Source organism: Pempheris klunzingeri, chromosome 13, assembly GCF_042242105.1.
Source record: "Pempheris klunzingeri isolate RE-2024b chromosome 13, fPemKlu1.hap1, whole genome shotgun sequence".
Taxonomy (NCBI): Eukaryota; Metazoa; Chordata; class Actinopteri; order Acropomatiformes; family Pempheridae; genus Pempheris; species Pempheris klunzingeri.
In genome coordinates, this window is record NC_092024.1 from 15112723 (window position 1) to 15128932 (window position 16210).

General features: G+C 42.2%; 1 protein-coding gene across 2 annotated transcripts; it reads right to left on the reverse strand.

Annotated features, from left to right (window-relative positions):
• Positions 1-3055: 3055 nt before the first annotated feature.
• kdm1a (lysine (K)-specific demethylase 1a) lies at positions 3056-15837 on the reverse strand. 2 transcript variants are annotated; one of them, XM_070842827.1, is made up of 22 exons: positions 15789-15823; positions 15009-15045; positions 14197-14490; positions 13707-13872; positions 13266-13399; positions 13080-13158; positions 12877-12969; positions 12506-12612; positions 12323-12404; positions 11857-11951; positions 10992-11009; positions 10383-10525; positions 10165-10255; positions 9880-10014; positions 8204-8277; positions 6969-7080; positions 6632-6764; positions 6327-6514; positions 5014-5128; positions 4744-4871; positions 4131-4277; positions 3056-3779 (listed from the first exon to the last, which is right to left on the reverse strand). In XM_070842827.1, the coding sequence occupies exons 2-22, from the start codon at positions 15036-15038 to the stop codon at positions 3579-3581; spliced, it is 2565 nt and encodes an 854-aa protein (XP_070698928.1). In that variant the 5' UTR covers positions 15039-15045; positions 15789-15823; the 3' UTR covers positions 3056-3578. The 2 variants fall into 2 exon arrangements, with proteins under 2 accessions (XP_070698928.1, XP_070698929.1); XM_070842828.1 differs by lacking the exon at positions 15009-15045 and having other exon boundaries at positions 15789-15837.
• Positions 15838-16210: the final 373 nt, after the last annotated feature.

The following is a 16210-nucleotide window of genomic DNA, read 5'->3' on the forward strand; positions in this document are numbered from 1 at the left end:
TGAACAAGCTCAGCAAGTTTTGATTTCGAAGTTGTTCAGCCTCTGTGTATGTGTACGTTTGCATGTTTTTTTGTGAGGTTAAGGGTGAGGTGTGAATGGAGTTCAGGTAAAGGTTAGAGTTATGCATGAATTCCTTATGGTTTCCTTATTCCTTACAATGAATGGAGGTTAATGCCTATTAAGGATAGCTGCACAAGCGTGTGTGTGTGTGTGTGTGTGTGTGTGTGTGTGTGTGTGTGTGTGTGTGTGTGTGTGTGTGTGTGTGTGTGTGTGTGTGTGTGTGTGTGTGTGTGTGTGTGTGTGTGTGTGTGTGTGTGTGTGTGTGTGTGTGTGTGTGTGTGTGTGTGTCCAATCCTGTGATTTGAACAGAGCAGAGAGAGCAGCAGCTGACGGTATGCAAAATAAGCAGGCAGACAAATGAGGCAAATTGGTCAGGTACAAAGAGGAAAACCACAAGCTGTTGTGGAATGCAAAGTCAGCACACACACACAACTCTCTCTTAAACGGCTACACCTCGCTTTGTGAAAGGCAGCACTTCTGATCCTGCAGCTGTAAGTTACTTTAAACAACCTAATCGACACAATCTGATAAATCTCACTTATGGTATGAAAGTAGCTGAGCTTTGATCCTCGGGTATTTTATTAGGATTAGGGAAAGGTAACGCTCAGCGCATCTCAACCGCTTTTTAAGTTAAACTGTTTAATTTTACCTCTTGAACCTCAAGCTGCCTTATAATTTCCTACATTCCTCCGAACAGTTTTGTACAACTTCAAAGAGCTTGAATGTGTTGAATTCAGTTGCATGGCCAGTGTGTGAAGGTGGAGAGTACGATAGGACAAAAATCAAAATCTTTTAGTAGAAAGCTATGATTCCTGGTGGTCGGCTGCGTTGCATTCTGGTCCATTGAGGCTACTGTTAGTGGACGACACCTCCTGCTCTGGGATTTAGAAAAAAAATACTAATAACCTCAATGATGCCAAGCTGTGCATTACACATCTTTATATACAACTATACATTCAAATAAATAGACATTTAGATAACTGCATACATAAAAAATAGTTGAATTTCTGGTCCAAGATTTCTCTGACACAGTTGAAATATTCTGCAATAAAGTCAAAGTGTTCCACTTGATCCAAAATCAACTATCTCGTGAACCTTTTCGAATTTTCTGCTCTACTTAATTTCTCCATTTTACTTTCAATGAAAGTAAGATTTCATTTCTAACCTCCCACACAGATTCTCAAAATCTTCTTAAAGGCTTCTTAAAGGTTGGAGTTGCTTCTTTCAGATCTTTTTTTTTTTTTTTAAATCCTCACTTATCTTCATTTAGTACTGAGAAAGGAGCTAAGACTGGGCCTTGGTTTGTTTGTGGGGTGTCAAAATGGTTGAGAGTCAGGGGTTAACGCTGTCTCCTGCTTGTGTGGTTTAATCTGTCCTAAGTTCAGATGCAGGGAGGTGTTGCCCTAACACAGTGGTGCCTGTTTGGGCCCTGGTACTCCTGAGCCTCAGCACTGATGCCTGACCTGAATTAGTGCTGTGAAGTCAACCATGGAAATGACTCACTTGAGTTGCACTGCAGGCAGGTGGAGGAGGAGGAGGAAGATGGAGGAGTATGAGTGAGAATGAGGCTTCGCTGCCTACAACAGGTGTCACAGGAGAGCCTGAGGCAGATGTTGGTTGTGGGAATGTATCCAAAGCATCACTGAATTCGAGCCTGCAGTATTGAATAACTTTAGAAGCCTCATTATTGTACGTGTTATATGGGATTTATGTAATTTAGAAAAACGATTCACATTGTCAGCCAGACGTGGATCTTACAGCCATTCTGGAGGTCGTGCTGTGAGGTTCTGCTAAATGCTAACATGCTGATGATTAGCAGGTATGTTGTTTACCATATGGATGAATATGGTAACATTGAGTGTGTGAGCATGCTAATGATTGCCAAATAGCAGTAAAATGTCATTAGTTTTGCAGGTATTTGGTCATCAACCAAAGTACTGGACAATGTGTGCACGAAAATTTCATTTCGATCCATACGACAGATATTTTACCCAAATATTAAACACATGGAGGCATTAGAGGACAAAGTCAGGGGATCCACCCTCTAGGGAACAGGAACATTTGCACAAAGTTTAGTGAGAATCCATCAAGTAGCTGTTAAGATAATTCAGGCTGGACCAATGTAGTTGACTGGAAAACCAACACTGCCATCCCTTAAGCTATCCCATTTAGAGGGCTAAAAATACTGTTCTGACAAAAGCTGAAACAACTGAACATTGACTATTTCATTTCTGCATTTGTCTAATATTTAATTATTAAGGACGATGGCCAAAATACACATGACAGCACCTTGAGGGTGCCTGTGCCTGTATAGGTGTATATATTCCACGCCACACCTTTGAATCACATGAGATGTGCTGGGACATGTTGAGGACTTTTAGAACTCCGTATCACACTTTGTATGCATCTGTATCAAGTAATCAATTGATGTGGGCTTGAGACTGTTATGAAAAATAACCTCACCAGTCAACAGTAACACACTGCTCTGAGCCGATGGTTTACCAGGGAGGTGAAAATACCAGAGTGCTGCAGTCCAAAACCCCAGCTCAAATTACTGTTGTTACATCAAACATCTCCTTTGGTCACGATAATAATAACCACATCTCGAGGGGGAAAACAAGGCCTGTGACGCTGAAGAGTGCATGGAAACAGAGGGGCACAGAGCCCTGACATAAAACTCCACAGAAAAGCTCATAGCTCATGGTTGACCATTTTAATCTCCCCCCTCATTCATCAGATCCCCCACTCTGTGGAGCTGCTGCCAGGGGCCCTCATCTCTGCCTCACACACACACACACACACACACACTCACACATCCAGTGCCACAGACCAAGGGTAGCAGCCAGACCTGCAATGGAGGAGGGTCATTGTAGGGTCAAAGTAGAAGCATCCATGTTACTTTTGCACATGCAGGTGATGATAGGACAGGAAGCATTTTGTTCCAAATCGGAGAAATTCAGAAACACTTTTAATAAGAAACATGCTGATTTCGTGATAAATTTCAGTTTTCTTTTAATAACAAAACACATGACGATATAAAAAAGTATGTGATGACAACCATAATAAAATACTTAAATTGCTATTGCAACAAAAAAACATGAACAATTCTTTCAACACATCTGTCTTTTTTAGCTTTTAACACAAACTATTTCCACTACACTCTGCAACCTAAATGATAGAAAGTAAATTTAGGAGGCATACGGCTACAGCACACGGCTATGTTTAAGCCTTAAGACAACACAGACTTGGCCTCTGGAATGACACCAGAGGGAAATGTCTTTTGCTTAGGAAAGCAGAACAGTTTTAGTGGATTCAGACTGTGCTGCTGAGTTGGTCATCTGTCTTATATGATATCTGGTTCTGGGTTGTATGTACATGTAGTATTTAGACAGGGACACATAAATAGATGTGTTTTGCAGACATGCTCCACATGGTATCAAATACACTCATCACGTACCAAATGTAATGCCATGTTTCTGTTTTTAAGAAAATCACAACAGCAACTGGGAGAGGCAGTTTCAGACGCTGGGGGTGGGCTGAGCCTGCTGAGGGTTGCTGGCAGCTGTGGGAGTGGCCTGTCGAGGAAGTGTGTACATGGCACCCAGGAACTGATCAGCAATGCGGCCGGCCTCACGGAGCCCGCTGAGCAGGGCGCCGTGGACTGTAGCTGGGTAATTCCTGATGGTGTGCTCCCCGGAGAAGAAGAGACGAGGGACAGGCTGCGGGAAGAAAGGAAAACCAGTGAGATGGATGTTGGATTGTCCCGACATGATGAGGAATTAAAAGAAAATAGGGGATTGGTGAGCGAGGAAAAAGTGCGGTAGTAAACTGCCAGAAGTCATCAGTCAACCCATAAGTATGACTTGTTCACATCAATCAGCAGGCCGACATCAAAACAGCCAAAAAAACATCTGTGTGGGGAATAAACTGCTCTGCTTTGGTTTGGTTACATATTGTGGTCAGGCTGGGATGCCTTCTCTCTCCCTCACTTTCCTCACACACAAATAAAGTCACGTTCTCAGCCAAACACAAACTCAGCACCGAGGATTCTTTAGCGATTGTCCGCTTACCTGTGAGGCTCCTGGTATAGCAGGGCCGGGCGTGATGGGTTGTGCCATGAGGTCATAGTCGTTACCCGAAGAACCTGCTGCCACGTACGAGTAGGAGCCCCGCGCCCAGGGGTCTGCACGCCAACGAGTAACCACAGTTTCCTTTGGCTGCCATGACAACAAACAACAACACATACTTTTAAGGAGTTTCCATGATGGTATTGGAGGGACCTGTAAACAGCTGGATGGCAAACGGTTCCGCACTGGCCTCCATGCATATGATTTTATCCCATTTGAAACCATAAGCAAATGATTTATAATGACGGGTGGTTTGGACACGACTCCACTTGTGAGTGCCTTTCACATGTGCTCGCTGCGTAAAGTCGTGCTGGTTATAGGGGTCAATTCAGGAACAAGTTTGACATTCACTTAAAAGTAGTGGAAAAACCAGGAAAGGCATTAATAATGGATCTTAAAAACTTAGTGAAAAATTGTACTCGAACAAAACTTCCAGCTTTGTCAAATTATGTAGACATTGTACTTGACAGGAATAAATACTTTGGTGGGGCTAACTTACAGAAGTGCGCCAAGTGAAAGGTCAAGGTGTAGAAGGGCGGGCGGACAAATGTCATACCTGTGGTACAGAGCTGCTGCCAAATATTCCTTTGAGAATGGCCAGGCAGCGTCCGACAATCACGTCATCACTGATATTTTCCATGATGCCAGCAGCCTCACCAGCCATCAGAGCGAGCAGGATTGGGGCTGAAAAGAGAAAAAGCCACGCTTTGTTACAGACGCTTTATGAGTGCCTCAGAGAAGCAGTGGGCAGCAGAAATCTGCATCATCATCACCCTGCATCAACTCATCTACAACAACAGTGTGAAACTAAAAGTGATCCCATTACCTTTATAGAGGTTCCAGAAGAGGAAGAGTTCGCCACGACTTGCCGTGGTAGAGCCGACATGACCGAACAAGTTGACACTGGGATCCCAGAAAACGCGATCGAAACACAGCACCACCTTCAGACGGGGAGGAACCCAAAATACAGTCACACAACAATCAGAGTGCTTAATTTTATCAAAAGCTCAAGTGCCTGTTGAGTAGATCCCAGGTTCAGCACATTCACTGCCATCGCTTCATAGTTATGAATGTGTGAATGTTAGAGCGCCCTCTGCTGGAGATAGACATTAGTGGCAGCTCGGATTGCATAATAATGCAGTATTTTCCTCAGTGCTGCAGTAGAATTAGGAGATAAACTACTCTGCTGCAGATGATGCTCAGCAACAGAGAGAGTGTGTGCAGGGGCTGGTGGGTCAGGAGTGACGCAGAAAGAGCACTCTGATCGGATTACTAACACACTGACAAAACAAAACAAAAAAAAAAACACACTTTCATTTGCACGCTGACACACACCGACTGCCTCTCCTCCGCAAACGCACTGCTCATCGATCACACTCTCCATCCTACATCTACCCACTGAGATTTCTCTGGGAAGGAGGATGTGTTCATGCTGGATGCTCTGACTTGTCGAGCGTAGATCTTTTTCACAGCAGACATTTTGATTTGTCAAAGCAGGAAAAGCACCGGTGTAAATAATAACATTAATGATGGCTCCATTCCATCAAGTGTCCCAGTAAGAGCATGCACAACACCAGAGGCCTGGCACTGGCTCACCTAAATGGAATTCAGCCATCATTAAGATGATTAATTCCATCTGTGCTTTTCTTGTCAAAACGTAGAAAGGGTTTATTACGCAGAGTGGACATAGATATATAAACCTGCAAGGAATACAATCAAATTCTGAATAATGGCTGATTTTTGTCCTTCCACAGCTGAAGGTCAAGTTCCCCGCATAAAGACACTGCAGCAGAGGCAGGGGGTCTCTCTGGGGAACCAAACCCTCCATCCTGCCGGAAACACACTACATGAGTTAAGACCTGGCTGGATTTGAACGCAATGACTCATTTCAGTTTGCACAAAATGTGGCACATCACACTTGGCACACTAGATCCTGTAGAGGCTGGAGGTACAATCTCTGGCCACCCACTCAGATTACTCAGACTACTCGAGGACATCTTGTCTATATCAAACATGTTCAGGTTTTACAAATAAAATCTGGACTGAACAAAATGAGATCCTGTAGTTGGTTGAACTGGTTAAGGGCAGCAGGAAGGAAGCTTAAATGCAAAACACCATATGCTTATTCAGGAATACAACCTTGTTGAGGTTGCCGAAGCCCATCCTCTGTATAGCAGATGTCTTCCACTCGGGCAGCGGTGGGACAAACTGCACAGCAGGGGGCTGCTGCTTCAACACACCGAGAGGCAGAGTGCACAGCACAGCATCACACTTGTATATGAAGGTCTGGGTCGTCGATCTGGTGTTGACCGCTATCACCTCACAGCCTGGAGAAAAAACAGATGTGCACGTTTTTAACACACACTGTACATCTGTAAGAACATCAGTTATGAAATACATTGTGGGTGGAAGTGACGGATGACACTTGTACTTGGTGTACGTACCAGAGGCTGTATACCGGACCTGCCGCACTGCAGTATTCAGTTTGATGTCCAAACCTTCGGCTAGAGCCACAGGAACACAAGAGTAGCCATTCCTTACGGTCAGGTGGCTGCCGGTAAACTCGAAGTCATCATCCTGTGGATAAATTAAGAGCTTGTCATCCCAGTAGCACAGTGAACTTCCTAATGTAATAAAACAGAGGGCAAAGGTGTCTCATAGGTAAACTAGAAATTGCGTATTACGCACATGAGATTGTAAGAAGTCAGAAGGTCTTTGTAATGTAAGATCATTGACAGGCCTGCACAGTTTTGACAGTTCAAAATGGGTACATGTACGTACCTGATCCCAGTGCTTAAGAGAAAGGGTGGAGAGGGGCGTAGCATTGGCAAATTCCAGGTTGGCAAAGTGCCAGTCTAGGATCTGCCGATCCCTGGATGACAGGTAAACATCACTGTGGGAAAGGAAAGGAAAGATATGTGCTTTTATGTATGCTGACAGCTATTCAGAAATCACAGGCACCAGTTTAATTACCCACAAGCTGAAAGTGCTCAACTCAGCCTGGTACTAATGTAACAACATGTTTGAAATAACCGTTGCGAAGGGCTGCAGGGCTCAACGAGCAATTATTTTTTTAATAACAATTAAATACTATTTTCATTTCTGCCACATGAGCCAATATTTCCTCAACATGGCCGGTCTACTATACTTAGTCTGGATAGCTTCTGATTAGAACAATTAATAAAAGAAGTCCTCTGGAGACCTGCATTAGCAGTTACAGAACAGGCTGACAAACTGATCCAACCCAGAGCAACAAGCAGCAGCTGTCTCGGTTCCTGGCTGTACTCAAATAACTGCTCCATAGGTATGTTGGGTCAGGGATGATACACTCCAGAAATTTCTCAAGAACTGCTTTAATGAATAACAGGAAATTTGTAATTAGCATTTACTCAACTGTCCTCATCATCCCTAGTGGTAGAAAATGAAACTAATCAATTCAGACGCCATTATACGAGTGCTTACTGAGAGTTCAGAAATGTAAAACAGCAGCTGAAATATTGGGAACATTTCTTTAGGAATGTTTAATTCAGCTTATTTTATGGAAAGGACAAGAAATGTATTGCTTTGCTACAGCAGCATTTTAATTATTTATACCACTGAACCATTCCGCACCCTAGGATGTTTTTGCCTTGGGTTCTCAAATATACAGGTTTTACTGATGTAAAAAACAAACAAACATGACTTAGGCTTGCCTGAGGCGTAACAACTAGGTACCAAACAGGGAAAAAAATGTTAGAGATGTATGCTTGGGGCATTTCTAATGGCAAAATAGACCTTTGGTTTATGAGAAAAATATCATATATTATGGTGTAATTTAACCATTGTTCAGTAGTATCATATATAGTGTGAAGTTCTATAGAAGGTATCGATGGTAACAAAAGACTGCATGCTAAGAAAACGCAGATGAACAGTGAGAAAGTTTTGCCATGGTGCACTCTTAATAATATGATAACAAATAAAGTGAGATGGAGTAGCAGTTAAAGAGATTGTGTTGATGTTGCAGAGGGACTGGTTACCTTGGTGGATTGGCCTCCAGCTCCTGCAGCTTCTCCTCCAGCTTGACCTGCATCTCCACCAACTCATCATACTCCTACACATGCACAAGGCAGACAGCAAGGACATGTAAGCATGTCTCAGTTTCACCTATATATTAAAAAGTGCTGGAAAATATGGATACTTTTATTTCCAAGATTTTATGATCATGAATTTCTATCAAAATCAAAATTCCAGTGAACACTAATGAACTAAAACCTAATGAGAAAATTGAGAAGCAAACTGTCAATGGCTGTGTTTTCAATTCATAATATATTTTAATGTTACAATATTACTAATGTGTTAATGTTTTACCATCATACACTTAATTTCAAATAAAACTCAGACTTGATAGTTCACATCAAACTGAATGGGTGTCAGGCTTCAGGAGCTTGTGATGTCTTTAGCTAAATATGACTATGTTGCATGAATGAACACGTGTGCGTGTGCGTGTGAGCACTAGGTACACACCCAAAGGGTTTCAGATCATGTAGAAAAGGACATGCAGTCTTGACAGAAAGGGCTGACTCAACCTGTTCATCAGTTCACCACAATAGAGCCAACAACAACAGCAGCACAGAGTCTGCTCATACCACCTACCACTCCAGACCCCAGGACACAGCAACAAGCCTCGAAAATGTTACGTCCTACTGACGCCTCCAAGCTAGCAAGCAGATCTGGGAAAATACTAAAAATGGAGACAAAAATGGAAAGTATCCCAGCAAAAAGATCCGGACACAGCCATCCCTTTACTGGCCTTAAAGTCTTAGTTTATGGGGTACTCGTGCATGTCATGAGCACACACACACACACACACTCTTAAATGCTCATTTTGTCTCGCTGAAGATGTGTTTGCACATCTGCATATATAAAGACAGTCAGACTGTGAATCAAGGCCTTGAAGTGGTTTCTCAGACAGCGGATGGGCAGTAGACAAATACAGTTCAGACACCAGCTGTGTTTAAACCAACTGGAACCTCCGTCTAAAATACACACACAGCAGTAATGGAGGTGATTTATCTGAACCAAAAATAAAACAGCAGCACTCACTTTAATAATACATCCTACCGAGGCATTAAACCACTTAAACACAGCCTGTCTGGTTTACTTGGGTAGCGCTGCATTAAAATTCTGTGACGCATCCGCCCTGACTCTGGAGCCCATAAAAGTGGACTGAATTATAAACAGTGTTACTAATTATTTGATTTAGGCTTGTTATGGATCCTTTAGAACAACTACAAAGTTTCCGTCCTGGATATTGTGGTGGTCATTTTTCTGACCGGCAGGTACATCTAATAATCAAGCCAGGAAATCCAATATTGCTTCAAAGTAGTTCAAATTACAGCCACTGGAAACACAGACACGGTGTAATACCCACAACACCGCACACACACTTGGAAATAGTTAGCTCTTAACACTTAACTGCTGTGACTCGAGTATTTTAATTTCTGTGGCCTGATTTCTGCCTGGTCCGACAGATCTGAGAAAGTGATGAAAGTGTCACATAGGAATCTGTTCTGGACAACAACCACTGTGGATAACTGCCCGCAGCTTGTAAATATCGGTGTAACTTTCTATTGTAACTTTCCTCTATGTCACTCTTAAAGCTTTTTGATGATTCAGTTCCTCTTTCTTTTTGTGAAATAGTGTTGGAGCTCACTTTGCACAGTGCGGTGAGGTCGCGGTGCTTGCTCTTCACCAGGAACTCAGCTGTGATATCTCTGGGTGGTTTGACTTCACTGGCCTCTTTGTACTGCTGATGGAGCTCTTTAACCCGTTCTTTAGTGGTCACCATCTTCAAAAAAAAAAGGAAAGGGAGCAACAGAGATGGAGAGGAAGGAAGTCAATGGAAGGAGGAAAGAAAACAGGAAGCAATTAGTAATGAAGGCAGAATCTGAATATTAAATATCTTTGAAAATCTGCCCACTACAGAACTTGTGCTCACCTTGTTGAGAAGATCCCTGAGATCTTCCTGAGTCTTTACAATCTTCTTCCAGTGTTCAATCTGCTCATCTTTCACATGCTTTTCCTGCAGCCTACACACAGACATAAGATTAGGATTAGATGTGTATCTGTATACATCTCTTCTTTGGGCACACATGTGCAGGATACATCAGTCACCATTTCACGTGTGTGAGCTCATGAAGTGTACATCATACTCACTGGATGACCACCTCCAGGGCCTGTCCCAGAGACACAGGCTTGTTGTTAAGGAAGTTAAAATCCAGCTGGTGGCTGAGGTATGAGGTGGCCTCCAGTAACCTGTTGAACTCTTGCTCCACCATCTCATCTTTTTCTTTTGGCACCTGAACACAACAAGGACATCAGTCACACTAATGACAGCACTGATGGAACCTATAGGAAAAAAAATCATCTCAAAATATAAAGAGACAGCAAAGCATGCCAGACTCAGCTAAAGCTAAAAGGCACAAAAGGTGTTATAACTGGTACAATTCACATTGTATCCTTATACATTATATGATTATATAATCTTCTTGTTTGCAACATCTGAGAATACTTTTCATTAGTCTAAACAGACCTGTACTGCCTTTATTTCTTTTTTGCAAATAAAAGGGTTTATTTTGTAACTCCTATTGTAGCAGATGAAGATTTAATATGAGCTGCTTGTTTTTTTCTCTCATCTCCTACATGACAGTCACAAATGGTGAATTACACAAAGTCATACTGAAACGGATGGAGCTGAAATGTTGACTTTTAAAAGTGATTCAAATTTAGGTCATGAATAGATTATGTAAATAAACCAATACATACACTTGTGCACCGTTCACCCTTTAGCAGTCCCCCAAAGGCGAACATGGAAGGGGTTGAGAAGACAAAAGCAGAGGTGGAAGAGACAGAGAGAGAGAGAGAGAGAGAGAGAGAGAGAACACATTAAGTAAACACAACTTTAACCTCAAAACAGGTTTGTATAAAAGTAAAGCATGTACTTTTAATTTGCCTCTTCCTGCAGAGGAGGAAACCAGTTACACATGATGTGGTTGCTTCAAGAGCCCTGCTGGCTCGTCTCTACTTCAATGGAAGTGCCCTGAACATGAACCTAAACATCCTACTACTGTTGCTGCCACTTGACGGACAGAACAAAAATGAGAGGGAAGGCACTGTTTATTTCCAATTGAATTGAATTAGGACATAGCTGTTTTCTGGTCTGCTCTCTTCCGAAAGGAACTGGAGCTGCTGTTGATGACACACAAGGGTAGACAGTTACATCAACCCCCAGTTCATTGTGTTTTTGTGGCTCATGGAAAACCAGATCTTTACCTCAGGACAACAGCTATAAACCCAGATACAGAGTACCTCTGTTCCAAGAAGGAACTCTTATGCGCCAAAAAACATGAAGTATGAAGTATGAACCAGGCAGACATTTTTCAGGCATCAGTCAGCGACAGTAAATCACAGACATGCCAATGCTGCCATTAGCTTTTTGTCATCTATCAAGTAATTGGCTTTGGTTTGCAAGAATAAACAAATATCAACCGAAGATGAAGCCTTTTTACAACTACGGTAAATATTTGATCACACATACAGATATCTTAGGATTCTCCTACACTGATGAGCATAGCTGCGGCAGGATAATAGACGAGTCAGTTTAATGAATAAAATATATCATTATACTCACGGCCTGACCATTGGCTTCATACAGTGGACACTTCTGTTTGATCTTGGCCAGCTCCATGTTAACCTGCTTACTGATCACTGCCATGGGATTCCCTCCTGAACAAGGACACACATGCACAATTGACAATGATGCAGCATAAACATGGACAATAACACCCTCTACAGGTAGACTTTAATAACTGTAGAACTCTTTTGAAGAGCATCTCACTTTGTTAACAGCAACGGCCTAAAATCATGTCACTGAGAATTAAATGCATGTGTGAGATTTCTGTCATATCGTACATCACACAAGCTCATGCATATGCTGCTGAAGTCAGTTGATGCCACTTAGTGTGAAATAAAAAAAGAGTAAACACTTCCTACTACACATCCTGGTAATGCTTAGACACTAAAGGTTTATAGGATGGTTTGACTTAGTGCTGTGACTGACTTCAGTATTCACATGAAAAACTGAATTTGAGTCTTACCCAGCCCTGTCACCACCATGGCTCCGAGATCAGCCACATAGTTGCCCTTCCTGAATGTGGCTACTCTGCCTCCAACACGGTCCTGCATTGAAAAATTATTTATTCCAACATCTGGTTGAGAAAATGTGACAAATTCACTAATATACCTGAAATAAGATATTGATAGAAACCCTGTTAACCTACCCTGGCCTCCAGTACTGTAACATCCATCCCGAAGCTCTGCAGCTGCCTTGCTGCAGCCAGGCCAGACACACCTCCGCCAATGACTATAACCTTACCGGTCTTCTTAGCTGCAACAACAAGCAGGGGGAGTATTAACTGGGTATCATTATACCGCTGATCATTCCAAGGTCAGTGTCTCTTAATGCTTTTATCTACAAGTCAGAGTAGCTACTAAATCCCAACCACTTTTGGTCTGATTTTGTTTTCTGGGAAGAAAAATTCCAAGATATATGTTTGCCTTCTTATTAAAGCTGGTTGTAAAATACATAGATTGTACCAACATTTGGCTAATAAGTGTTGTTTTACTAGTGCAATGAATGAAGTCAACTCACTGGGTAAAGGTTTGACCCTCTTGTAAATGCCAAAGTTAATAAGACCGTGTCTTTCCAGATAGCTGTGTATCCTGTGGACCAGCACAGCATCACCTAAAAAGAGAACAAAGGCACATACAATCTCAACTTCTGTGTGACAACAATCTTCTAGAAAAAGGAAAGAAAATAGACTGTGGAAAAAAATTTTTAATTTAATGTCTCACTGTTGTATGGAGCTTCCAGCTGCTGAGCTGTGGCCTCAAAGGTCAGCTGGATCTTCGGGTTGTCCAGCCACAGTTGGAGCTGGATGAGGTTAAAATGAATTAAGATGCAGTCATACATGTTTGAAACAATGATCTCATAGTCCTTAGATTTTTAAGAAAATGTCATGTGTTTACAGTGGCACTTACTGTACGGTTGCGGATGTAGAGGAAGACCTTCTGAGTTTGCTGGGGACCGCTGATGATGTCAGGGAAGCATGCGGCTTCCTGTGATGTCATGCGGTCATGAGGAAGACGGCTCTGAAAAGCAGCTCCTTCCACACCTAAAAATATACATGCATATCACTGTTTTATTAGCAACATTGTGTGTCATTTAGGATCAATTTAAAACCAAAAGAAAGAGCGTTCATGTGCAATGAGTTCCACATTTAAATCAAACACAGGGTGCATTATCCGACTGTGAAAAGCACAACCATGATGTTAGCAGAGAAGAATCTCTGAAACAAAAGCTCAGGCTTTCTATCAGAGCTTTTGATTATGCATTTTAAGGTTCTTTCCTCAAGAGAGACGTCACTTTCATCCTCATTTGAGATCACTGCTTTGATGTGATGAATCAAGTTTCAGACTCACCAGATGGCTCCTCTGGCTCACTGTCATTCTCTTCCTCTGGTGGTGGAGCTGGAGGAGGAATTACCTGCTTCCTCTCTTTCTCTGCCTTGGCATTCCTCTCCTCCTCAGAGTAATATTCATCCTCCGATAGATTGGCCAGGCTCTCGTCCATCTCGCGGTACTCCACCTGCAACAGTAGGCACAATAAAAGCATCATTAAAACCAGCATTACCATAAGGTGGTGCGTTCCCACGTCTCTGGACGGTGCCAAAACCATTTTGGGATTACAAAACAAATACCACTGAAATCATGCTGCTAAAATTGGATGCAGCAAGTAAGAACCTGTGACTTAAGATGCAGAGCAACTTTGCACCTTAAGTTTAAATGATCACACACGAATTGATCATTGGTGTATTTTTCATTTCAGTTTTCAATCATTTCAATTTCAATTTCGGCAGCATCGTTTCCTCCCTGAGCTTACAGGGAGGAAACAGAACCCTAAAATGTTTACTTTTGCTCGCTTGCGACGACTCGTTCTGCGAACTTCAGCTGAGTCTTGGTCTGCCCCCCCCGGACCTGCTTGGTGGGGCAAAGGGGCACCACCAGCTTCCCCACTAGGGGATGACCTCTCCTTCTTCTTTACATCTATAGTGCCTGCAGCAGAAGCTGACGGACCAGTCTGTGCATCAGACACCGGGACCCTATCACCTCCTGCTGCTCCCGTAGAGGATGAAGACGAGGAGGAAGAGGAGCCAGCGTCTGACTTCTTGCTAGACAGCATCATGGAAGATGTTGGAGGCCTCTCCTAAAAATAAAAAAGGGGGACATGAATGAAATGAAACCCATCAAAATGAAACATAAAACAGTACAAGTTACAGTAACAATGATTTAAGTGAAATGGTTGAAATCTGAATGTTCTAAACAGCATAATCCATGAAAAAGAGATTCCTAAAAAGAAATGATGGAAAGGATGAAGTGTGGGTTGTGCGTGCTAGAAACAACCAACCAAAAAAAAAAATCTTCATCATAGCAGTTTGTTCCTAAGACTGTCCTACAACAGTCAAATAGTAAAACTTAGTGGTTTTTAAATCAAATGAAATATTTGCTTAAAACCTCTATGTCTGGTCACACTGCTATTAGGATTAGTGTATGCACCTGCTACAAAAGGCTAACAACCACTGATACCTTCTGGGTTTGGGAGATGTTTCACCCAAAAAGGTCACATCTGTTTCACTGGATGATTTAAGTAACATTAATTGTGCATGAATGTCATGATTTATGAAATGAGGGCTCCATGGTTACAGTATCCTTGTCTTGTTTTACCCATTTCTCCGTGCACCTGGTAATATCCATTCAAACACTAAGAAATGAAGACAGAACCAGAAATATGGTTACGAACTGGACCAACTGAGCAAAAAGTTTGGCCTTTCACATTACACCCATTGCGATTTAACAAGAATTTTTTTAACTTATAAGCAGATATCCACTGAACACGTTTGTTTATTTGGTTAAGTTAGCCAAGTGAGAAAACCTGAAGAAGCTAAATGTGTGCCCGTATAAACCTTGGTATTTGGTTAATTTGAGCAGGGCAGCAATTGGGCAGACACCTTTATTGTGTCGAGACCATTGGCAGTTCACTCAGTGCCATCTTGGCCAAATGGACTAACGTTGGCTAGCAAGTTAACTGCAAAGCTAGCAGCAGAGTGTCGCTATCAGCATTAGCATATGTTAGCTAATAGTAGCTTTCGCCGTAACAAGCATAAGACACTTTTGAATATAACATCATGTTCTTTTAATATCACTGAAACACAAGCTGTGCTGGAAACATGCATCCGGGTCGTTTTTATCTTTATTTCCTCTCAATTTAATCTTACGAGGCCCATGCTAGGTTAGCTAACGCCGCTAACAATGAGACCCGGCTAGCACCAACAGTGGCACAGTAGCAGGTGCGACTTAGTGGAAAAAGAAAGCGCCGGCTTCGCTTGCAAAAGGATCTATATTAGTAAACTGACAGTAAAAAAAATATGCAAACTTCACTACATCGGGGAGTGCTGTCTTAGGCGAAAAAAGTTAAGAATTAAATGATGAAAATATTAATATTACCTCTCAATCCTCCGAGGATGTCAACACAAAGACGGCACAGTAGCAGGTCTCCTCTCAATGAACTCTTTCGTGATTGGTGGATCGAAAATGTTACCCAACACCACTCAGTGAAATGATTGGTCAGACTAACTTTCAATAAAAAGGAAGGCGGGGCTTATCACTCCAAACTACCGCAATGGATCTGTTTCTTTTTTTTCATCATTGTTTTGTCGCACAGAATGCTTTGTAAACGCAAATCGGCATTGATTTTCCTGTATAAAGGTTAAAATAACTTGGGTTCAAGTAGCGATTTGTTACTGATCAGGAGTCAGCGCTTCCGCGGTGTTTTCTGCACTACACTGTTTGTGTAGAAACGATAAAACTGATCCCAGCTCTGCAAACAAACTGACGTCAGTCTGCAAAGAGAACAGGATGTGCATAGA